Below are 24,185 nucleotides of genomic sequence, written 5' to 3' on the forward strand. Positions count from 1 at the left end.
CAGAGTTTGATTCATAAATACAGTATAATTTGCATTTTTAAGTTTCAGAAATGCAGGTCAATATTGAGTCCAGAATGAAGAACAACATTATGAATGAGGAGTAGACGCATTTGACCAGCAAGATGGCAGCTTCTGAGCCTCTGACAGCTGGACTGTTATCACCCTCTATCCAAAAGGAGAGGGGGATTAGGGCTATTGATCCACCTGGACTACGCAGCCAGGGATCTGGGAATTAATTAAAAGGGAGATCCATCCCCTCAGACAAAAAAATGGTAAATTACAGTCATGGACTTTTTTCTCTCTCTACCACCCAGTCAGTAAATATTTGGACTGGCAGAAGTAAATATTATTTTAAATAGGGGGAAAAATGTCGATGTCACACTTGTTAGCAATAATATTTAGCAGATACCAGAAAAATTAAAGTTTACAGGTGAATAAACCTATTTAAATACCAAAAAAACCTCAAAAGATACAAAATTTCAGAAGCCTTCGCTTTCCCCCAGAGCTTTATGGAGAAAATTTCTTTTGGCAAAATTAAAAGCAGCGGACCAGTTCATTGACCAGCTCATGTCTATTTGTGCAAATCCCACCCAATAGTGGCAGCACAATAGAGTTTCAACACCAAAACAAATAACTGACAGATAAAGAAACAGTGCATGAGTCTTAACAAAAGCAGTACCACTGTCACTGGAAATAAAAATCACAGCAAAATCTTGGGTTTAATTCCCAAAGTTCACACATGGGATGGGTGTCCCTAATTGCCCCTTGAAGTGGTTGGTGAGCTGCCATCTTGAACCACTGCAGTCCAAGAGTTGTAGGTATACCCACAATGCCAATAGAGAAGGAAATCCAGGATTCTGACCAAGCGAAACAGAAGCAACAGCAAATATTGATTGGAAGCTCTTTAGATCAAGTAGATTGGATGGGGCGGTGTTTGTGCAGTGTGTCCAGGAAGCTTTTCTAACTCAGTATGTAGATTGTCCGACCAGAGGGGAGGCCATATTGGATTTGGTACTTGGTAACGAACCGGGACACGTGATGGGCTTGTTAGTGGGTGAACATTTTGGTTATGGTGACCACAATTCTGTGACTTTCACCTTGGTTATGGAGAGAGATAGGTGCATGCAACAGGGTAGGTTTTACAATTGGGGGAAGGGTAAATATGATGCTGTAACACAGGATCTGAGGAGCATAAGTTGGGAGCATAGGCTGTCAGGGAAGGATGTCGTTGAAATGTGGAACTTTTTCAAGGAGCAGATACGACGTGTCCTTGATATGTATGTACCTGTCAGGCAGGAAAGAGATGGTCGTGTGAGGGAACCTTGGTTGATGAGGGAGGTTGAATGTCTTGTAAAGAGGAAGGAGGCTTACATAAGGTTGAGGAAACAAGGTTCAGACTGAGCATTGGAGGGATACAGGATAGCCAGAAGGGAGCTGAAGAAAGGGATTAGGAGAGCTAAGAGAGGGCATGAAAAATCTTTGGCGGATAGGATCAAGGATAACCCCAAGGCATTTTATGCGTATGTGAGAAACAGGAGAATGACAAGAACGAGGGTAGGTCCGATCAAGGACAGTAGTGGGAGACTGTGTATTCAGTCAGAGGAGATAGGAGAGGTCGTGAATGAGTACTTTTCTTCAGTATTTACAAATGAGAGGGACCGTATTGTTGAAGAGGAGAGTGTGAAATGGACTGGTAAGCTAGAAGAGATACCTGTTAGGAAGGAAGATGTGTTGGACATTTTGAACAACTTGAGGATAGACAAGCCCCCCGGGCCTGACGGGATATATCCTAGGATTATGTGGGAAGCAAGAGAGGAAATTGCAGAAACATTGCCAATGATCTTTTCGTCTTCACTGTCAACGGGGGTGGTACCAGGGGACTGGAGAGTGGCAAATGTTGTGCCCCTGTTCAAAAAAAGGGAATAGGGATAACCCTGGGAATTACAGGCCAGTTCGGTGGTAGGCAAAATAATGGAAAGGGTACAGAGGGATAGGATTTAGGAGTATCTGGAAAGACACTGCTTGATTAGGGACAGCCAGCACGGATTTGTGAAGGGTAGGTCTTGCCTTACAAGTCTTATTGAATTCTTCGAGGAGGTGACCAAGCATGTGGATGAGGGTAGAGCAGTGGATGTAGTGTACATGGATTTTAGTAAGGCATTTGATAAGGTTCCCCATGGTAGGTTTATGCAGAAAGTCAGGAGGCATGGGATAGAGGGAAATTTAGCCAGTTGGATAGAGAACTGGCTCACCGGTCAAAGTCAGAGAGTGGTGGTAGATGGTAAATATTCAGCCTGGAGCCCGGTTACAAGTGGAGTTCCGCAGGGATCAGTTCTGGGTCCTCTGCTGTTTGTAATTTTTATTAATGACTTGGAAGAGGGAGTCGAAGGGTGGGTCAGTAAATTTGCAGATGATGCGAAGATTGGTGGAGTTGTGGATAATGAGGAGGGCTGTTGTTGGCTGCAAAGGGACTTAGATATGATGCAGAGCTGGGCTGAGGAGTGGCAGATGGAGTTCAACCATGTCAAATGTGAGGTTGTCCATTTTGGAAGGACAAATAAGAATGTGAAATACAGGGCTAACGGTAGGGTTCTTAGTAAGGTGGAGGAGCAGAGGGATCTTGGGGGTCTTTGTTCATTGATCTTTGAAAGTTGCCACTCAGGTCGATAGAGCTTGTAAGAAGGCCTATGGTGTATTAGCGTTCATTAGCAGAGGGATTGAATTCAAGAGTCGTGAAGTGATGTTGCAGCTGTACAGGACTTTGGTTAGGTTACATTTGGAGTACTGTGCGCAGTTCTGGTCGCTTCACTTTAGGAAAGGTGTGGAAGCTTTGGAGAGGGTGCAGAGAAGATTTACCAGGATGTTGCCTGGAATGGAGAATAGGTCATACGAGGATAGGTTGAGAGTGCTAGGCCTTTTCTCATTGGAAAGGCGAAGGATGAGGGGTGACTTGATAGAGGTTTATAAGATGATCAGAGGAATAGATAGATTAGACAGTCAGAAACTTTTTCCCCCGGGTACAACAGAGTGTTACAAGGGGACATAAATTTAAGGTGAAGGGTGGAAGGTATAGGGGCGATGTCAGGGGTAGGTTCTTTACCCAGAGAGTGGTGGGGGCATGGAATGCGCTGCCTGTGGGAGTGGCAGAGTCAGAATCATTGGCGACCTTTAAGCGGCAATTGGATAGGTACATGGATGGGTGCTTAAGCTAGGACAAGTGTTCGGCACAACATAGTGGGCCGAAGGGCCTGTTCTGTGCTGTATTGTTCTATGTTCTATGTTCTATATTTCCAAATCAGGACGGTGAGTGGCTTGGAGGGGAATCACATACAGATTTTGCCCTTCCAGATGGCACAGGTCACATGTTTGGAAGGTGCTGTGCAACTTGGGACAAAACAGAGCTAATTGCCAAGATGTGGCAATAAGAACCAAAAATAAAGAGAATCAATTTATAAATTCTATACACAAGGACATTAGATGTTTGGAACCCTCTTCCACAAACAGCAATGAATGCACAATCAGTTGTTAGCTTTAACAAAAAAAAATCTATTTTTAGATTCAAGGGATATGGGCTAAAGGCTGGTATATGGCGCTAGGCCATAGATCAGCCACGATCTCACCGAATTGGGAACAGGCTCAAGGGGCTGAATGGCCTACACCACCTTCTGTATGCCTATTTGCTTCGACACTCCAGAATATATTTCTGCACCTTTACATTGGCGATCTCCACAACTTAAATACTCTGAACCGAGTGATGTAATGATGGGATTGACGGTAACATTTGGCTTTACTTTGTCAGATGCAGAATCTTTTTCTTTGTGATCTCAAAACTGTCTTTTCTTCAACCTCCTGCCCTTTTCATCAGCAGCATCCTCCCTCTCACCGCCTTTCTTCTCGGCAAGTGCTCACAAATCGATCCTTCACGTAGTCTTCTGGGCCATGCTTCACTTTTCATACGCTCTTCACCCTGCTACAAATTCATTTAACAGATTCCTTCAAATATGAAGATCCTTTTGTTCTACTTTCTAAATAGAAGAGGCATGACCCCATTTCGCCAGTCAATCCTAACATTTTAAATGCTGTGGTCACCTCTCAAGTTGCTAATCTTCAAGAAGACCAACTTTCCTTCACTGTTCACTGAGCAGAACTGCTTCACTTGAGCCTCAATGAAACACCAATAACAGCATAAACCAAGGTTCAAACCTGAAGCACCACACCAGGCACCAGAATTACTAAGAGACCCAGGGGAATATCACAGAGTATCAATTCTTTGTTAAATGGATGATCAAGTCCAGTGAGTAAAACATCCCTTGCAGTTAAAGCCTGTGCAGGAGAGTATATTGACAGTGCCTTTTTACGGTCTAGAGCTGGAATATCTGGCAGCTGGTTAAGGCAGAGAGAGACACAGAGAGAGAGAGAGACACAGAGAGAGACAGACACACAGAGAGAGACAGAAGTTATTTACTGGCAATAATAGCTTCCTTATATTGCACAGTACATTGGTAATTGGTTAGGGCACCTTTATTTCAGGTTGTTAATACCATGCAAAGCGAAAAAGGGGAAAATGATGGATAAGTGGAGCATTCTAATGAAGATATAAAACCATGCAAAGCATAGGTAGCTGCAGACAGAGATAAATCAGGGAAAGTGTTGGACTACTGACTCCAACTGGTGCAACACTTACAAGCAAAAGGTCCCACTTCCCAGACTTCCCGGCGCACAGACACAGAGTATGAAACATAAGGGGCGAGGGGAGGGGAGAGAAAAAAAAGAGACAATATGAAACCAAATCTTGTACCACAGAAAGGCTGGTCAAGAAATTCTTGCTCAGTTGGACTGTCTGAGTGGATACACATACATGGAGACACAGGAGAAATAGAACACCAAGAAACAGCTGCAGCACCAGGATCTGAAAACACAGGTGGTGTATTACTAATTCATTCATTCATTCATCAGGATCATTTTCTACAGCTTACCAACCTTCTGCATTTCACTGCAAAAAAACTCCACAAATACATTACCTTATACGGTTGAAAATAAAAAATGCCACAGTGAACCAGCTAAAATTCAAAACCGAATTCTGTGGTAATACACCACATTGGACCAAAATAATTGAAAGCTAGAAAATTAAAATTGCTTTCCAACCATTACAAGGGCAGGCAGAGCAAGTGTGGGAGAGAGCCCCATCTTTGATGCAATTGTAACTGAAGAAAAGTTTAGCCACTTGAGTTTACAATAGATTTAATTCCAGCAAAAACAATTTCCCCCAATTGGCCGATTGGGTCATGTTAGGAAACAGTTTGGGAAGTACTTCTCTAGGTTATTCTTGCCTAGCGTCTTCCTCAAATGTTGCTTCCCATCTCTCCATACAAATTCAAAGCACGTCCTTTAGAAGAGAGAAACCAAACTCAAGGCAAAGTTTCATCACAGCAATCAAGTCTCACATGGAGTGCGCATGCCTTCAAATTGTCCATTGCTCAGTATTAACTTCACCCAGAAAAAACAGCTTCATTGGCATGTACGGTGTGTGGCTGCTAAAGGCAAATTTTGTACCAATGTCAAGAAAAATATCAAATACTCTTAAATCAGCATGAAAATTGGGTCAGCAAGAAGTCAGATTTCACCACAGTCAATGACTAATTGAAGGTGCACAAAAGTAGATCAGCATCACCGAATAGTGGAGTGATTTCTCAAAGAGACTACAATTGAAAATGAGTTAACTTTGTCAATTCACAGAGCAATATTCTTCACCTTGGACAGTACAACACTCAACATTCAGTTTCTAACCAGGCTGCCATTACCCTAGTTCATAGTTTATTAATTCAGCTATAGGTGAACAGGGTTTGTAGAGAAAGCCTCACTTTAAAAAAGAAACAAACATCCGCACTGAACCCAACCTAACATAAATCATTTTTGTCCTCCTTCTCACTTGAAAGCAAACTTTTTGATGGGAGTTTGATTCAATGAACCAGAGTAGAGGCAGCACAACATAGCATTGTCTATTTCAAAAGTTTTCAAAAACTTACTTTTCCCTTGACAATAGCTTTATATGCGATGCGTATAATGAGATATGACCAGATGCCATGTAGAACCTGAAGTACAATCAGCAGGAAATTGAAGAACCACCAGGATGGATATGGTCCAATGATCTCCCAACTTTCAAACAGTGTTGTTTTTAAAATCCTGAAAGTGGAAAAAAAAAAATCACAAATCAACCTTCATTTATGTAAATACTTTCCAACAAAAACACTTCCTTCAATAGAGATGTGACCTGGCCCTTTATCATATGTTCAATTCCCAAACTTCTGCTCTCATCCCTTCATCTCCTCAGAGGATTCTCATCTTCACCTTCCAGCCTAGCAACCCCTGTACGCCACAGACAATCCTGTCATTTGCATTATCTTCAGCACAAAGCCACCAAACATATCTATTGCCCCAGCATTCCTGTCACCACCAACAGCCTCACTTGTTTTGGATGTAGGTTTGCTCGCTGAGCTGAAAGGTTCATTTCCAGACGTTTTGTTACCTTACTAGGTAATATCTTCAGTGGGCCTCAGGTGAAGCACTGCTGAAAATTCCTGCTTTCTATTTACATGTTTGGGTTGGTGATGTTATTTCCTGTGGTGAAGTCACTTCCTGTTCCTTTTCTCAGGGGTTGGTAGATGGGGTCTAACTTGATGTGTTTGTTGATAGAGTTCCAGTTGGAGTGCAATGCGTCTCGGAATTCTCGTGCATGTCTTTGTTTGGCTTGTCCTAGGATAACTGTGTTGTCTCAGTCGAAGTGGTGTCCTTCCTCAGCTGTATGTGAGGATACTAGGGAGAGGGTCATGTCTTTTTGTTGCTAGTTGGTGTTTCTCACTTGTCCCCATGCAAGTACTGGTGATGCAACACTGCTCCTTTTAACTCCTTCCCTAGTGCTGCTCAGTGTCCCTAATACTCCAGATGAAAACAGCACTTTAAAGGTCTTTAAATTTAGTATACTGCATTTGTTGCTCACGAGATTGTCTCCTCCATAATGGGGAGGACAGACTTACATTGGGTGACCACTTGAAAACACCTCTGTCCAGTTGACAAATCTGACCCAGAGCTTCCGGTCACTTATTTTAATTCTTTGCTCTGATTACGATTTTTCTCCTCTGCCACTGTTTCAATGAAACTCAATGTGAGCTGGGAGGTATAGCACTGCAGCTTTCAATTAGGCATTTCACTTCGGAACCTGGAATTCAATACGCTTGTGTCATATCATTGTTCTACACAGTAGTTGTTAATTCCCATTTATGCCTCCCCTACACCAATCTTTTGTTTCTTCACTTGTCCCATTACCAAACTTGTGTCTGCACTCTAAGACCACAACAAATAGGAACAGGAATAGGCCATTCGGTTCAAGACTGCTCTGCCATTCAACAGGATCATGGCTGATCTGACATTCCTCCCCTAGTAATCCTCAATTCCCCGACTGCTCAAGAACCTATCTCATCCTTAAATATACATAACGATTCTGCTTCTATAGCTCTCTGCAGTAAGGAGTTCCAATGACTCTCAACCCCTCCGAAGAGATTCCTCCTCATCTCAGTCTCAGAATAAAGGTGGCATCATTTTAAGACTATGCCCTCTGGTCCTAGAATATCCCACGAGGGGAAACATCCTCTCAGCATTTACCCTGTCAAGCCCTATAAGAATCTGATATGTTTCAATGAGACCATCTCTCATTCTTCTAAACTGCAATGAGTACAGTCCCAACCTGTTGAACTCTTGCTCATAAGACAATCCCACCCCAGTGAAACTTCTCTAAACTGTCTCCAATGAAATATCTTTCCTTAAATAAGGGGGCCATAACTGCTCACAGTGCTCTAGATATGGTCTCACCAGCACCATCTACAGTTTCAGTAAAACTTTCCTAATCTTATACTCCAACCCCCCCTGAAATAAGGGCCAACATTCCATGAGCTTTCCTGATCACCTGCTGACTGTGTTTCGTGCACAAGTTTCCACCTCAAGTCACTAAGTGTTACATTTTTCTGCATTTAAATTAAAAAAAACTCTTGTCTCGCTTTCAAAATGAAGAACTTCACATTTTCCCACATTCTACTCCATTTAGAGTCAGAGTCAGACGTACAGCATGGAAACAGACCCTTCGGTCCAACTTGTCCATACCAAACAGATATCCTAAATTAATCTAGTCCCATTTGCCAGCATTTGGCCAATATCCCTCTCAGCTCTTCCAGATTTTAAATTTTGTAATTGTACTAGCCTCCACCACTCCCTCTGGCAGCACATTCCATACACATACCACCCTCTGCATGAGGACGTTGTCCTTTAGGTCCCTTTTAAAATCTTTCCCCTCTCACCCTAAACCTATGCCCTCTAATTTTGGACTCCCCCCATCCCAGGGAAAAGACCTTATCTATTCACCTTCTACCCCTCATGATTTTATAAACCTCTATAAAAGGTCTCCGACACTCCAAGGAAAATAGCCCCAGCCTATTCAGTGTCTCCCTGTAGTTCAGGCCCTCCAACCCTGGCAACATCCTTGTAAGTCTTTTCTGAACCCTTTCAAGTTTTAAAACATCGTTCCTACAGCAGGGAGACCAGGAATGAACGCAGTGTTCCAAAAGTGGCCTAACTAAATGTCCTGTACAGCCACAACATAATCTCCCAACTCCTATACTCAATGCACTGACCAATAAAGGCAAGCACACAAAAGACCTTCTTCACCATTCTATCTACCTGCGACTTCACTTTCAAGGAGCTATGAACCTGCACTCCAAGGTCTCTTTGATCAGCAACACTCCCTAGGACCTTACCAGTGTATACGTCCTGCCATGATTTCACTTTTCAAAATGCAGCACCTCACGTTTATCTAAATTAAACTCCATCTACCACTCCTCAGCCCACTGGCACATCTGATCGAGATCCTCTGATCAAGATCCCATTGTACTTGGAGGTAACCTTCACTGTGTACTGCACCTCTGATTTTGGGGTCATCTACCAAACTTCATCACCACACCTCCTATGTTCACAACCAAATCATTTATATAAAATGACAAAAAACAGTGGACCCAGCACCAATCCTTGTGGCACTCCACTGGTCAAAGGCCTCCATCTGAAAAGCAACCCTCCACCACCACCCTCTGTCTTCTACCTTTGAGCCAGTTCTGTATCCAAATGGCTAGTTCTCCCTGTATTCCATGTGATCTAACCTTGCTAACCAGTCTACTATGGAGGAACCTTGTTGAATACCTTATTGAAGTCCATATAGGTCATGTCCACCACACTACCCTCAAACCTCTTTGTCCTTCAAAACAAAAACCAATCACATTTGCGAGACATGATTTCCCAAGCACAAAGCCATGCTGATTATCCCTAATCTGTCCTTGCCTTTCCAAATCCAGGTAAATCCCATCCTTGTGGCTTCCCTCCAACAACTTGCCCATCACCGACATCAGGCTCACTGGTCTATAGTTCCCTGGCTTGTCCTTACCACCTTTCTTAGACAGTGGCACCGTGTTAGCCAACCTGCAGTCTTCCAGCACCTCACCTGTGACTATCAACGATGCAAGGAGCCCAGAAATCACTTCTCTAGAACTCTGGGAAGCTAGGGTACACCTGATCAGGTCCTGGAGTTTTATCCATCTTTATGCATTTTAAGCCATCCAGCACCACCTCCTCTGTAATATTGACATTTTTCAAGATATCTCTATTTATTTCCTCAAGTTCTCTACCTTCTATATCATTCTCAGTGAATACTGATGCAAAATACTCATTTAGTATCTCTCCTATCTCCTGCGGTTCCAACATAAGTGGCCTTGCTGATCTTTGAGGGGCCTATTCTATCCCATTTACCCTTTTGTCCTTAATGTATTTGTAAAAACTCTTTGGATTCGCCTTAACCCTTTTTGCCAAAGCTATCTCACGTCACCTTTTTGTCCTCCTGATTTCCCTCTTAAGTATACTCCTACTGCCTTAAGGATTCATTCGATCTCTGCTGTCTATACCTGACATATGCTTCCTTCTTTTTCTTGACTAAAGCCTCAGCTTCGAGTGATCCAGCATTCCCTACACCTACTAGCCTTGCCTTTCACTGTAACAGGGACGTACTGGCTCTGAACTCTTACTTTTGAAGGCTTCCGATTTTCTAGCTGTCCCTTTCCCTAATAAAAACACCCCAGTCAATTATTGAACGCTCTTGCCTAATACCGTCAAAATTGGCCTTTCTCTAACTTAGAACTTCAACTTTTTGATCAGTTCAATCCTTTTTCATATATTTTAAAAATGGCCCCAAAAAGTGCTCCCTCACTGACACCTCAGTTACTAAGGCCCTGTCTTATTTTCCAAGAGTAGGTCAAGTTTTGCAGCTTTTTTTTAGTAGGTACATTCACATACTGAAACAAAATTTTCTTGTACACAGTAAATTCCTCTCCATCCAAGCCCTTAACACTACAGCAGTCCCAGTCTATGTTTGGAAAGTTAAAATCCCCTACCATAACCACCCTATTATTCTTACAGATAATGGAGATCTCCAAACAAACTTGTTTCTCAATTTCCTGATGACTATTGAGGGGTCTACAGTACAAACCCCAATATCCCTTGCTCAGTCCTACCCAAATAACTTCCATGGACATATCCCCTGGAATATCCTCCCTAAGTACAGCCGTAATACTATCCCTTATCAAAAACGCCACTACCCCTCCTCTCTTGCTCCCATTTATTTCCTTCCGAGAGCACGTATACCCTGAAACATTAAAGCTACCAGTCCTGTCCATTCCTGAGCCACATTTCTGTAATCACTACGTCATCCTGGTCCTACCTTCCCAACTATGCCCAGAATTCATCTGTCTTCCCTGTTAGGCCTCTTGCATTGGAATAAATGCAGTTTAATTTATCAGTCCTACCTTATTCTCTGATTTGTTCCTGCCTACCTTGACTGCTTGATTTGTCCCTTTTCCCAACCAGTCTTGGACTGATCTCTTTGAGCTATCTATAAATTTGGCTGCAGTATATTTAGTTACTTCCAAGTCATTAATGTATGTTGTAAACAGTTGTGAGCTCAGCACTGAACGGATCCCTGTGGAACCCCACTAATCATGGATTGCCAACCTGAAAAATAACCCATCGCCACTTGCTATTTCCTACTCAAACTACTTTGCTCTTCAGGCCGATATATTACCTCCAACACCATGGACTCTTATGACTTAACCGTTCGTGAGGTATCTTGTCAAATGCCTTCTGGAAGTCCAAATACAACACATCAACTGGTTTCCCTCTGTCTACTCTGGTCGAGACCTCCTCAAAAAACACACACTAATGCAAGGTTTGTAGCTCAGGTTGAGGTTTAGGGTGTAGCTTTGCTCGCAGATGTCCAGACATTTCATTACCTGGCTAGGTAACATCAGTGGCGACCTCCAAGCAAAGTGAAGCTGTTGTCTCCTGCTTTCTATTCATATGTTTGTCCTGGATGGGGTCCCTGGAGTTTGTGGTGATGTCATTTCCTGTTCGTTTTCTGAGGGGTTGATAGATGGTATCTAGATCTGTGTGTTTGTTTATGGCATTGTGGTTGGAGTGCCAGGCCTCTCGGAATTGTCTGGCATGTCTTTGCTTAGCCTGTCCCAGGATAGATGTGTTGTCCCAGTCGAATTGGTGGTTTTTGTCATCCGTGTGTAGGGCTATGAGGGCGAGAGGGTCGTGTGTTTTTGTGGCTAGCTGGTGTTAGTATATCCTGGTGGTTAACTTTCTTCTTGTTTGTCCTATGTAGTGTTTGTGGCAGTCCTTCATGGAATTTTGTAGAGGACGTTGGTTTTGTCCATGGGTTGTACTGGGTCTTTTATCCCCCTCTCAGAATCTTTACTCCTTCCTGGGATGTATTTTTGCTGAGAATCATGAATTACCTCCATAAAAATGTCTGCCACTGCTTGTTTACTGTCATTCCAGCTAATCTATCTGCCCAGTCTACTTTAGCTAACTCTACTCTCATTTCATTGTAACTCCCTTTATTTAAGTTAAACACAGTTGTTTCTAAGCCAAGTTTTCACTGTTAGACTGAATATGATGGGTTGACTGTGCCACTGGTTGCAATGCTGCAATCTGTGGGGCTGGAAGAGATTAAGCAAGCAAGGCCATAGGAAGGACTTTAAAACAAGGATGGAAATTAAATAATGATGTATTGCTTAAATGAATGAGAGGTAACGAGGAGGAGATTGAAGTTGTCCATTTATGACTAGAGGATCTACAAAAACATTCAGAACACTGATAAAACAGGTTTAGTCCAACAGGTTTATTTGAAATCACAAGCTTTCAGAGTCCACCTGAAGGAGCAGCGCTCTGACAGCTTATGATTTCAAATAAACCTGTTGGACTATAATCTAGCGTCATGTGATTTCTGATCCAGTCCAACACCACCACCACCACATCATTAATAAAATAAACATTGAAAGTCTTTTCTAAAATACAAACAAAATGCCTGGCAAAAATCACTTCCTTTAAAGGACCAGGATTTTGTGTAAGGTGGACAATTTCCACTTTGCAAAGCTGGATCTTTTTCAGAAATAAAAAAAGACATCAAGAGACGTTTACAAACAATAACTCAAAGTGCTGTCAAATTACAATGCACCCAAATCCTATCGCGAAACTTAAACAAGCCATCACAACTACAACAATTTTTAAGAAAATACTTTTACAACAAAAAACAAAACCAGGTGAGAATTTTATTTTTTTCCATTTCACAACTGCAATCAAATTTCTGCTAAAGCTGCCATGTGGCTGAAGTAGTGGTGGCTCTGGAAAGAATCAGGTAATTCACCTGCCTTTTACCTCAACTCCTGTGAAACCAAATGCTGCCTTGAAGAAAATGTGGTGACATGCTACCAGAGGTGGGGAAAGGTGTAAGTTCAAAACTGTGGGTTCAAAGCTGCATTCTCTACACTTCAAGCTCCTCCTCGTTACCTCTCATTCATCCATGCACGATCAAGTGTTGTCAGGATAACATGCACTTTTTGCACAGGAGAAACCTTTAGCTTGAACTGGTGAATGAATGATCCAGAGACTAATGACCCAGACTCTTTCTCCCGCCCTCTCCCTTTTTACTGGCACGGAATAAGTCTGTCATTGTTTGGATGACATATAAATGGCCATTTCCTTCCTTGTCTGGATCGTTAGTGTGAACAAATGCAAGCAGGTCAGAGTTATTTTTGTAAACACAAAACAATGCCTGTGGGAACAGTCTTCTGTCACCCACACCAATGAACTATTAAACTACACGATCCAAGGCCTGCCTACTTGTGGGTAGATAGGTGGATATATGCCAATGTGCAGCCTCAAACTCAGAAGCAAGTTCCAAGTTCTGAATCATTCATGATAACTTCAAAGCAAACATCACGTTAATTTTTGCAGATTTCTCACTAAATCCTTGCTACTGGTTGCAATGCTGCAATCTGTGGGGCTGGAAGAAATGAAGCAGGCAAGGCCACTGGAAGGATTTTAAAACAAGGATGGAAATTAAACAAAGATGCATTGCTTAATGAGGAATCAATGCATGTCAGCAATTAAGTTAGGATATGCAGAATTTGGCAGGATACCAAGTTCAGAGATGGCAAGTTAGCTAGCTGCATGCCAGAATCACCAAGTCTGCAAAGTAACAAAGGCTATCATGGTTATCCACTATTATGGCTTCCACATTTGAAAAAGTCTGCTAACAGTCACTCATTTGGCTCACTTTGACTGGTGAGCATTTACAGGCTATTCAACCTGGGAAGGGCCATTTGAGGAAGAGGCTGGTGTGCCCAGAATTCACCTAGACACTCCTCCTATATTGGATTTCACCAGAAAAGAAGTTTACAAGCACCTTGTTATGAGGCAGCAACAAAGCTCAAAAGAAGGAATTCACATGATTAAACAAGAGTTCATTGCCATCTTGCAATACCAATTAACATTTGCTTTCTTTTGGCTACAGTTTAGACAGCTATTTGCAGGTCAATCTTCTTTGATACCATACGTAGCATATAAACCGGAGAGAGAGAGAGAGAGAGAGAGAGAGAGAGAGAGAGAGAGAAAAATCTTTGAAGTGCTGTACCCGAGCATTGCAGATGCCAGGCTGAGTAATTTTTTAAAAAAACATTTCTTAGACACTGAATGAATCAAGGGATTGGATGGGAAAGTGGAATCAGTCAATGTCACAGGTGACTGTAATCTCATTTAAAGGCACAGTAGGCTGGAGGGGCCTACCTGTGCTCCTATTTTTTAATTATGTAAAGATGTACAGAACACCTTGGAAAGAGATTTTCTGAATTCCACATTTTTCCTTTGATGTGCTTCATCTTATCATACACACCCCTACTATACCTACACTGCATTAAAAGCATCAAGTGATGTTATTAGCACACAATGTTTCTTCTTCATAGAAAAGAAATCATTGCATATTTTATGACTATTTTTTTAAAAAGACAAATGGTTTCTAGTTCACACTGATATTATTTACCATCTAGGATGTACAATGTGCAGCTGCTCATATCGGTAATGCTGTACCCAGGTTCCAGTTATTCGAGAGGACTGCTGTTGTGTGCAGCAGGTTCAAGCTGCAATTCTGACAAGAATTCTGCAATAAAGCTGATTTTCAAGAGCCACTGGGGAATCTTGAGAAGAAACTGCATCGAAGTTGGTTAACAGTAACAATCAGCCAGTGAAGACATTTGTAGCAGTTTGCCTCTAATATAGATGTTTTTGGAGGCAGTCAGGAGAACATTGGAACAGTTGATCCTGAAAGTAGCAACGATATGGATGAGGGTTTCAGCAGCAGATTTGCTAAGGCAAGGGTAGAAATGGGCAATGTGACAGGAGATGGAAGTAGGTGGTCTGAGAGAGGATAAAGGGGTGAAGGCTCAGCTCCGGGTTAAATACAGCAGCTAGAGTGTGAACACTCAGATTCAGCCTCAGACTGTGGACTACAGAATCACAAAATATCTGTCAATTCCCGGAATCCAACTATACAACTAAGGACAGTGGCTCTCCATAGTTACAGAATTTGATTTGTTCACTTCAAATCTGGATCACTGGCCACACAGATTGATTATCAACCAGTAAATCCTCTATTATACCTATGGCAGCAGTAAGTTAAGTGTGGGAGTCTCCTGACTAGTTGTGCCTGATGTGAAATGGGGTACCTCGCACTATATCCTCCTGTGATAGGCTAGTGAGCTGATCCAGGAAGAACCAACAGATGCTTTGCCTGTCTCTTGCCTCTCTGGGAATAGAAGGGGTAAAAAAGGATTTTAAAAAGTTGTGTGAAACAGCTCACATTATGCTTTCCCATCATAATACAACATCAGATTTGGTTGCCACCTCAATGTTTTAACAGACAAGTGAAACATTGGGAAATATTCCATGGTCCCGGTTTCAAACTTAATTCTACATTTTCCCAGAAAGCCTCAATGTTTCTTTGCAGTACCTCGTGACTTGGAGTAAGAATAAATGCTGTAAAAACTTGTCACTCTATAAAATAGCTGTCATCATTGCGGTGCTCGTCCCACACTTACCACATCACAATGGCACTTGAACCTCAACCAGAAGGATAACACTAAATAGGAGGTGGTCATTCAGCCTCTTTAGCCTGCTCTGCTATTCAATAAGATCAAAGCAGATCATCAACTATGACCTCACCTTCTCCACACGGTCTCTTGGATTACTGTGGGTGGGGGAAAATCAGCTCAGGCAATGCTCAATGTCTGAGTAATAAAACAAAGCGCTACCTCCCGTGCATTTAAAAAATGGATCCCTAGTGCAACAGTTCAATTAACTGTTGATACTAGATTTTTAAAAACCCAATAAATTTACAAGAGATTATGAATCTTTGGAATTCACTACCCTCCGAATTTGATGGATACTGCAACACTGAATACAGTGGAGGTGAAGCGAGAGAGAGCAAGAGCGAGCAAGCAAGATTCTTAATTTGTAATGGATTGAAGGGCTATGAGGAGCAGGCAAAAAAGTGGAGTTGATGCCAAAATGCGATCAGCCAGAATCATTAAGTGGTGGAGCAGCCTGGACAGCTGAATTATTGACTCTTGCTCCTATTCCTTAGGTTTGTAATGTTTAATTCACAATTTTTTGGAGAGTAAAGTGCAACAATTTAGGCTGCTAAGAGCTACAAGTTAGAAATGTATGCATCGGTGTTGATTTGGGGATTGTGGGTTTGCCATCAATATATTCCACATTACCCTGGTTGTGAAGACAATAAGAAATAGCAAGAGGAGTAGGCAATGGTGTGGCACGGTGACTCAGTGGTTAGCACTGCTGCCTCACAGCACCAGGGACTCTGGTTCAATTCCAGCCTTGGGCAACTGTCTATGTGGAGTTTGCACATTCTCCCCGTACTCTGGTTTCCTCCCACAGTCCAAAGGTGTGCAGGTCAGGTGAATTGGCCATGCTAAATTACCCGTAGTGTTAGGTGCATTAGTCAGAGGGAAATGGTTCTGGGTGGGTTATTCTCCAGAGGGTCGGTGTGGACTTGTTGGGCCAAAGGGCCTGTTTCCACACTGTAGGGAGTCTACTCTTAAATTCAGCCACTGGAGACTGCTCCACATTCAATTTTGTGGCTGTGGCTCTGGTTGCGACTGTCAGAAGTCGCTCTGATGAAAGAGATGCATTCTGAAATAGTTTAAAATTACCAAACTGCTTTTCATTTTGTAATTCAAAGATGTTTGAGCAGAATGAAGGATTGAACATCAAATACCACTCATCGAATGCCCCTTCCATCAAACTGATCCCTACTCATTCCTGGCAAGGTAATAATAGGAAACTCAAATGGCAGAAGCGCTAAACCAGTATTTTATCTCAGTTTTCACAGTGGATAATAATAATTTTTTCCCTAAAACTGCAGCTACTACAGAGGAACTTGGTGGAATTACTACAACTAGGGAGAAGGTATGAAGTTAAACTGATGGGATTAAAGACTGATAAGTCCTCAGGGCCTAATGGCTTACACCCTAGGGTTTTAAAAGGACGTGGTAGCAGAGATAGTGGATACATTAGTTACGATTTTCCAAAATTCCCTGAATTCTGGAAAGGTGCTAATGGATTGGAAACATATTAGTATGTCAACCCCATTCAAAAAAGGAGATGTGTAAAAAATGAGAAGCTATAGACCAGTTAGTTTGACCTCTGTAGTGGGAAATTGCTTCATGGTGGGGAGTCCAGAACTAGAGGGCATAGGTTTAAGGTGAGAGGTGAAAGATTTAAAAGGGACCCAACTTTTTCACACAGAGGGTGGTGTGTGTATGGAAGGAGTTGCCAGAGGAAGTGGTGAACGTTGGTACAATTGCAACATTTAAAAGGCATCTGGATGGGTATATGAATTAGGAAGGGTTTGGAGGGATAGAGGCCAAGTGCTGGCAAATGGGACTAGATTTATTTAGGATATCTGGGTCAGCACAGACAAGTTGGACCGAAGGATCTGTTTCCATGCTATATAGCTCTATGACTCTATAAGGAGGAGATAACAAAGTTTGGAAAAACCAAGCCCAATTTACTAGTGTCAGCATGGTTTTATTAAGAGCAAGTCATGCTCGACAAACTTGAGAATGTTACGAGCAAGGTAGATAATGGGGATCTGGTGGATGTGGTATTATCAAGACTTCCAGAAGGCATCTGAAAAGGTGTCACAAAGACTGATCCAAAAGTTTAGATCCCAGGGGACTAAGGGTAGATGGATATCCTGTGGCTTGGACGCAGGATTGGCTGACAGACAAAGCAGGATAGGCTGACAGACAAAGCAGGATAGATAGGTCCTTTTCCGATTGGTGAACTGTAACAAGTGAGTTACTGCAGGGTTCGGATCTTGGGCATCATTTATAGAGATTGCAAATAGTTGATCTGCAAGCAGACAAAGAGAGTGTAACATTGCAAAGTTTGTGGAAGATACCAAAAGCAGGCAGTGATGAGATTAAGAATTTACAGATGGATATTGATAGGCTTTGAAAATGGTCCAGAATCCAGCAGGTGGAGTTTCATGTGGATAAAGTGAGAGGTTGTCTATTTTGGCCAGAAAAATAAAAAGGACAAATTATTATTTAAATGGGAGGCAGATTTAAAGTGCATCAGTGCAGAGGGATCTGGGTGTCTTTATGCTTGAATGAAAGAAAATGGGAATGCAGGTGCAGCATGTAATAAGAAAGGCAAATGGAATCCTGGCATTTACTGCAAATGACTGGATTATAAAAGTAAAGAATTGTCATTACAATTATGTAAAGCATTGATGAAACCGCACCAGAAATATTGTGTCCAGTTAAAAAGAACAAAGTAAATTACAGCACAGGAACAGGCCCTTCAGTCCTCCAGCCCTCAAAGCCTGCATTGATCCAGATCCTTTATCTAAACCTGTCACCTATTTTCTAAGGATCTGTATCCCTCTGCTCCCTGCCCAATCATGTATCTGTCTAGATACATCTTAAATTATGCTATCGTGCCCACCTCTACTAGCAATACGTTCCAGGCACTCACTGCTCTCTGCATAAAGAACTTTCCACGCATATCACCCTTAAACTTTTCCCCTCTTCGTGGCCATTTTAGTTAGAAAGAATCTCCCATTTAAGTTATTAGAGTGCATTAAAGACACAGGAGATTTGTAATCCTTACAGCTTTGATACATGGGAAAGAATACAGGATCTTAAATGTTTGCTGGCCCACCCCCTTAAATTTTTGTTAGATGCACTTTCTAGACTGGTTAACCTTGCATCTCAACATATTGTCATAGGAGGGGATTTCAACTGTCTCACAGACCCTACAGATTGCCAGCTTGCCCAAAGGCCTGCCAATGTCTTCTTTGCAATCCAAACAATGAAGGGATTTGTGTGCTGAATTGGGGTTGGTAGAAGTTTGCAAACACCTTCACTCTACTGGCAGGGACTTCACGTTCTTTTCGAACCCACATAAATGCCATACCAGGATTGATCTTTTTCTGACCCCTGCAGCACATCTGGGCTCATTGGCATCATGCACAACTGGCAATATCACTATTTCCGATCATGCCCAGTGTATTTATGACCATGCCCCAGTCTATTTAATGGTTAAGAGTAAGGATACTGTGGTAGGCTCGAGGCATTGGCGACTGGACCCCTTCATCCTTAAAGACAGCAAGTTTATTGAATTCTTTCCTACTGAGTTCAGGGCTTTCTTAGATATTAATTCAGGCTCAGCCAGTAGCCCATCCATTCTTTGGGAAACAGCTAAAGACTATGCTGGGGGTTGGTTATTTCCTATTCAGCCAAGCAGCAGATGGGTAAGCAGCAACACTTGCTCAAGACGCATCTGAAAGTAGCTGAAAAGACATACTTTGACAGGCCCTCGCTGGTTAAACTGCAGAGGGTCACAGCGCTTCGGTCTAGGTTGAACTCCATGCTCACATGGACAGCCAATAGGGAGCTTACATTTGCAAGTCAAAGGCTGGTTTGAGCTCAGGGATAAGCTGTGAAAGTACCTAGCGTACCTTGCCAGGAAAAGGAGTGCACCCCCCTCAGAGAGGACACTGGAAATTTAACCTATGATTCTAAAAGGATTAATGCAGCATTCTAGAAATTTTACTCTGAAATATACCAATCTGAAAGCTGAGAGGGTGGGTGGGTTAGAATGGAGCCTTTTAAGAATTTTGACCTTCTGGGAGTGATCCCTGAACAAGAATCCCTCTTCAATGCCCCGCTGTCAGAGCAAGAGGTACAGGAGGCTGTGAGGCAGCTCCAGAATGGAAAGGCGCCCACTTCTGACGGGCTCCCTAGTGAGTTCTATAAAGGGACTGACAACTTTAAGTACATTTAAGTTGTCATTGGACAAGCATATGGACATACATGAAAGAGTGTAGGTTAGATGGACTTCAGATTGGTATGACAGGTCGGTGCAACATCGAGGGCCGAAGGGCCTGTACTGTGCTGTAATGTTCTATGAATGTCAGTATATTGTCAGGGCCGATGCTTAGTATGTTTATAGTCGTGGGCTCCTCCCACCATCTCCAAGAGAGGCAGATATCTCTCTCATTCTTAAAAGCAGGAAGGCCCTGGAGGACTCAGCTCCCTATAGGCCTATTTCACACCTGAATGTTGACTTCAAAATCCTATCTCAGGCACTTGCATTAAGGCAAGAAACTGTACTGCCCTCCATCATTAAGGAGGAGGGCCAGACGGGGTTTATAAAAAGTTGCAGATCAACAGATAATCTCAGGAGATTACTTAACATGTCAACAGTGATTGTGATCTCCTTAGATGCGGAAAAGGCATTTGACAGGGTAGAGTGTCCATATCCTTTTCATATTTTGAAGTAGTTGGATTAGATTCCCTACAGTGTGGAAACAGGCCCTTCTGCCCAACAAGTCCACACCAACCCTCCGAAGAGCAACCCACCCAGATCTATTCCCCTACACTTAACGCTATGGACAATTTAGCATGGCCAATTCACCTAACCTGCACATCTTTGGACTGTGGGAGGAAACTGGAGCACCTGGAAGAAACCAATGCAGACACAGGGAAAATGTGCAAAATCCATACAGACAGTTGCCCGAGGTGGGAATTGAACCCGGGTCTCTGGCGCTGTTCAATTCCTGCCTTGGGCAACTTTCTCCCAGTGTCTGCATGGGTTTCCTCCGGGTGCTTCAGTTTATAAGATCAATTTTGCAAAATCAGAGGCCATGCCCACGAGTGGTCTCTCGAGACTGCCTGATACTGAGGATGGATCTCTGTTCCCCTTTAAATGGTTGCAGGAGGGCTTTCTCTACTTTAGGTATATTTATTACTCCAAGTTAAAAGTCACACAACACCTGGTTACAGTCCAACAGGTTTATTTGGAAACACTAGCTTTCAGAGCTCTGCTTCTTCATCAGGTGGTTGTGTGATTTTCAACTTTGTACACCCCAGTCCAACACCAGCATCTCCAAACCTTTATTACTCCAGTTTTTGATCGGCAATTTAAAGACAATTTTGCCCATTTATTCAATAGAATCAAGCAGAATCTTCAGAGATGGGAGTTATTTCCAATCTCAGTTAGGTCGGATAGCTCTCATTAAAATGAGCATTCCGCTCCACCTGTTGTATCCTATGCAAAAGCTTCCTCTGCTTTTTACAAAGCAAATATTGAGAAGACTGAACGGCTGGTTCAGTTCTTTTATCTGGTATCCCTGCAAGCAGCCCCTAATTAAATTCACTAAGATGCAGTAACCTTGCAGACTGGGAGAAGTGGGTCTCCCAGATATCAAAAACTCTCAGTTAAGCTAGTTGCTATCTTAAGTGAACGATCGGGCCCGGGGAGATCCTCACTCACTTTGGTTGCACATCGAAGCATCTCAGGCAAGATGCCCCCCTCTTAGCCTGCTGTTCTTAGACATTAGGACAGTTAAGGAATATTGCTATAGCCCAATTGTCATCAATACTGTCAAGGCATAGAGAGCAATGAGTCGGGGGGGGGGGGGGCAATATTGCTAAAACATCATTTTTGACACCCATAGTTGGTATGCCAGGTTTTCAGCCAGGGATGGACTCCGGGTTAAAACTATGGGCAGTTAGAGGTATGTCTTGCCTGGGTGATTTATTTGAAGGGGCATATTGATGTCCATTGACCAGTTGGCTCAGAAATAGGAATTGCCCAGTAGGGACCTTTATCATTTCTTTCAAATTAGAAATTTCATGCAAAAAGAGACCATACTTCTAACTCATCCTTATAGGTCTGACATAGAGAAGAGGGTGGATTCCTAATGAAGGGCTTTTGCCCGAAACGTCGATTTCGAAGCTACTTGGATGCTGCCTGAACTGCTGTGCTCTTCCAGCACCACTAATCCAGAATCTGGTTTCCAGCATCTGCAGTCATTGTTTTTATCTCCTTGATTTTAACCCTACTGCGAATCCTCTTGCAAGGATGCCTGCCTTGAAGAAGTTTTCCCTCCTCTCTCTACAAGAATCTCAGGGAGTCCCTCTCCCACTGCAACTCCCAGGTCATTTCCTCTGCCCTGAAGCTCTTCAACCATGTCGTGAAATAGAGAAGAGGGTGTTGAGTGCTGATGATACATTATCTGTTCGCAACGCTCATCTATTGGGAGCAGCTCCCTCAGACAAGACCGAACTTGCTCTGTACAGTATGGGAGATAGTGTTGGACGCTGAGATCTCTTCTGAAATATGAGAGGATATCTGGGAAAATGCAAGAAGGATCTTGGTTTATAACAGGACCCACATCTTGCAATTGGAGATTCTCCACAGGGTCCATCTGGCCCAGACTGTCTTGTTAAATTTAAAGTGGGAGCATCTCCAATGTGTCCTAAATGTAAAGTGAGCGTGGGCACGCTTACTCATTGTCCTTGATCCTGCCCGACTGCGGGCATACTGGAACGCTGTGGTAGGTGAAATAGAGAAGGCCTTGGGGCTGGAGGTGGAGATGGACCCAGTATCTCCTCTTCTTGGCTTTGTTAATTAGATGTACACACAAAAAAAAAGGCTTTTCAGTATCCTCCTCACAAGAAAGAACATCCTATTAGGGTGGGTGTCAGAAAATCCCTGGGGCTGACATAAGGTAGTCATGGAGCACATCCCCTTGGAATTTGACAAGTATGGCGCACCATAAAACGGAGAATTTCCATAGGATGTGGCTTCCTTTTTGGACCATCTGGTACAGATTTGTCCACCATACTAAGAAGAGCCTTTATATAGCCATGGCAATTCTATGCAATGAATTGTTTGGTTTTGTATTTGTTGTAATATTCCAAAAAAAAAAATTCCTTTGTTAAAAAAGATAGATTTAAAAAACGTTTCCCCTCTCACCTTGATCCCATGACCCCAATTATTTCATAGAATAGAATCCCTACAGTGTGGAAACAGGCCCCTCGGACCAACGAGTCCACAGCAGCCCTCTGAAGAGTATCCCACCCAAATCCACTCCCTCACCCTATTACTCTACATTTACCCTACCACATTCCTGAACACTATGGGGCAATTTAGCACTACCAATTCACCTGACCTGCACATCTTTGGATTGTGGGAGGAAACCCACGCAGACACTGGGAGAATGTGCAAACTCCACACAGACAGACAATCACCTGAGGCTGGAATCGAACCAGGGTCCCCTGGAGCTGTGAAGCAGCAAGTGCTAACTAGAGTCCTCCACTCTGCCGGGAGGGTTGGGGAGGGGGGGGGGAGGGGGGCGGGGAGGGAAGCTTCTTGCTATCCACCCTGTCTATAGCTGTCAGTTTTGTAGACCTCAATCAAGTCTCCCCTCAACCTGTCTTTCTAATGAAAGTTATCCTAATCTACTCAACCTCTCTTCATAGCTAGTGCCCTCCATACCAGGCAACATCCTGATTAACCTCCTCTGCACCCTCCCCAAAGCATCCGCATCCATTAGGTAATGTGGCGACCAGAACTGTACAATTGTCACATGACCTGCCAACTCTTGTACTCAATACCCTGTCCAATGAAGGAAAGCACACCACATGTCTTTTGACCACTCTATTGACCTGCATTGCCACCTTCAGGGTACAACGGACCCGAACACCCAGATCTCTCTGTACATCAATTTTCCTCAGGGCTTTTCTAATTACCATATAGTTTGCTCTTGAATTGGATTCTCCAAAATGCATCATCTCGCATTTGCCAGAATTGAACTCCCATTTGCCATATCTCCACCCAACTCTCCAATCTATCTATATTCTGTTGCATTCTCTGACAGTCCCTTTCACTATCTGCTACTCCAAAAATCTTAGTGTCATCTGCAAACTTGTTAAATCAGACCACCTATACCTTCCTCCAGATCACTTGTGTATATCACAAACAGTGGTCCCACCACAGATCCCTGTGGAACACAATTGGTCACAGTTCTCCATTTTGAACTGATTTCCTTACTTTGAGGAGGATGTGGTGGCACTGGGGGCAGCTCAGAGATGGTTTACCAGGTTGACTCCAAGGATGAAAGGGTTGTCGTACAAGGAGCAGTTGAATAGCCTAGACTTCTACTCGCTGGAGTTCAGAAAAAATGAGGCGCGGGGGCAGGGGAAATCTGATTGAGGTATTTAAAATGCTAAAGGGGATTGATAAGGCAGACAATGAACAGATTCTGGATTAGTGGTGCTGGAAGAGCACAGCAGTTCAGGCAGCATCCAAGTAGCTTCGAAATCGACGTTTCGGGCAAAAGCCCTTCATCAGGAATAAAGGCAGTGAGCCTGAAGAGTGGAGAG

The 24,185-nt window shown here is 43.0% G+C and overlaps 1 protein-coding gene across 2 annotated transcripts in view; it reads right to left on the bottom strand.

Moving 5' to 3' along the window:
* Positions 1-24,185, bottom strand: part of cers5 (ceramide synthase 5) — a 112,410-nt gene that overhangs the window by 11,427 nt on the left and 76,798 nt on the right. Inside the window, exons 9-10 of one of the 2 annotated variants that reach the window (XM_072567258.1) lie at positions 6,027-6,183; positions 4,685-4,708 (exon numbers count right to left, since the gene is read on the bottom strand). In XM_072567258.1, coding sequence (XP_072423359.1) covers positions 4,685-4,708; positions 6,027-6,183 — 181 coding nt within the window. The remainder of the gene's footprint in view (positions 1-4,684; positions 4,709-6,026; positions 6,184-24,185) is intronic. The other variant, XM_072567259.1, reaches the window with a different exon arrangement.

This window comes from Chiloscyllium punctatum, chromosome X (genome assembly GCF_047496795.1).
Source record: "Chiloscyllium punctatum isolate Juve2018m chromosome X, sChiPun1.3, whole genome shotgun sequence".
In the NCBI taxonomy this organism is placed as follows: Eukaryota; Metazoa; Chordata; class Chondrichthyes; order Orectolobiformes; family Hemiscylliidae; genus Chiloscyllium; species Chiloscyllium punctatum.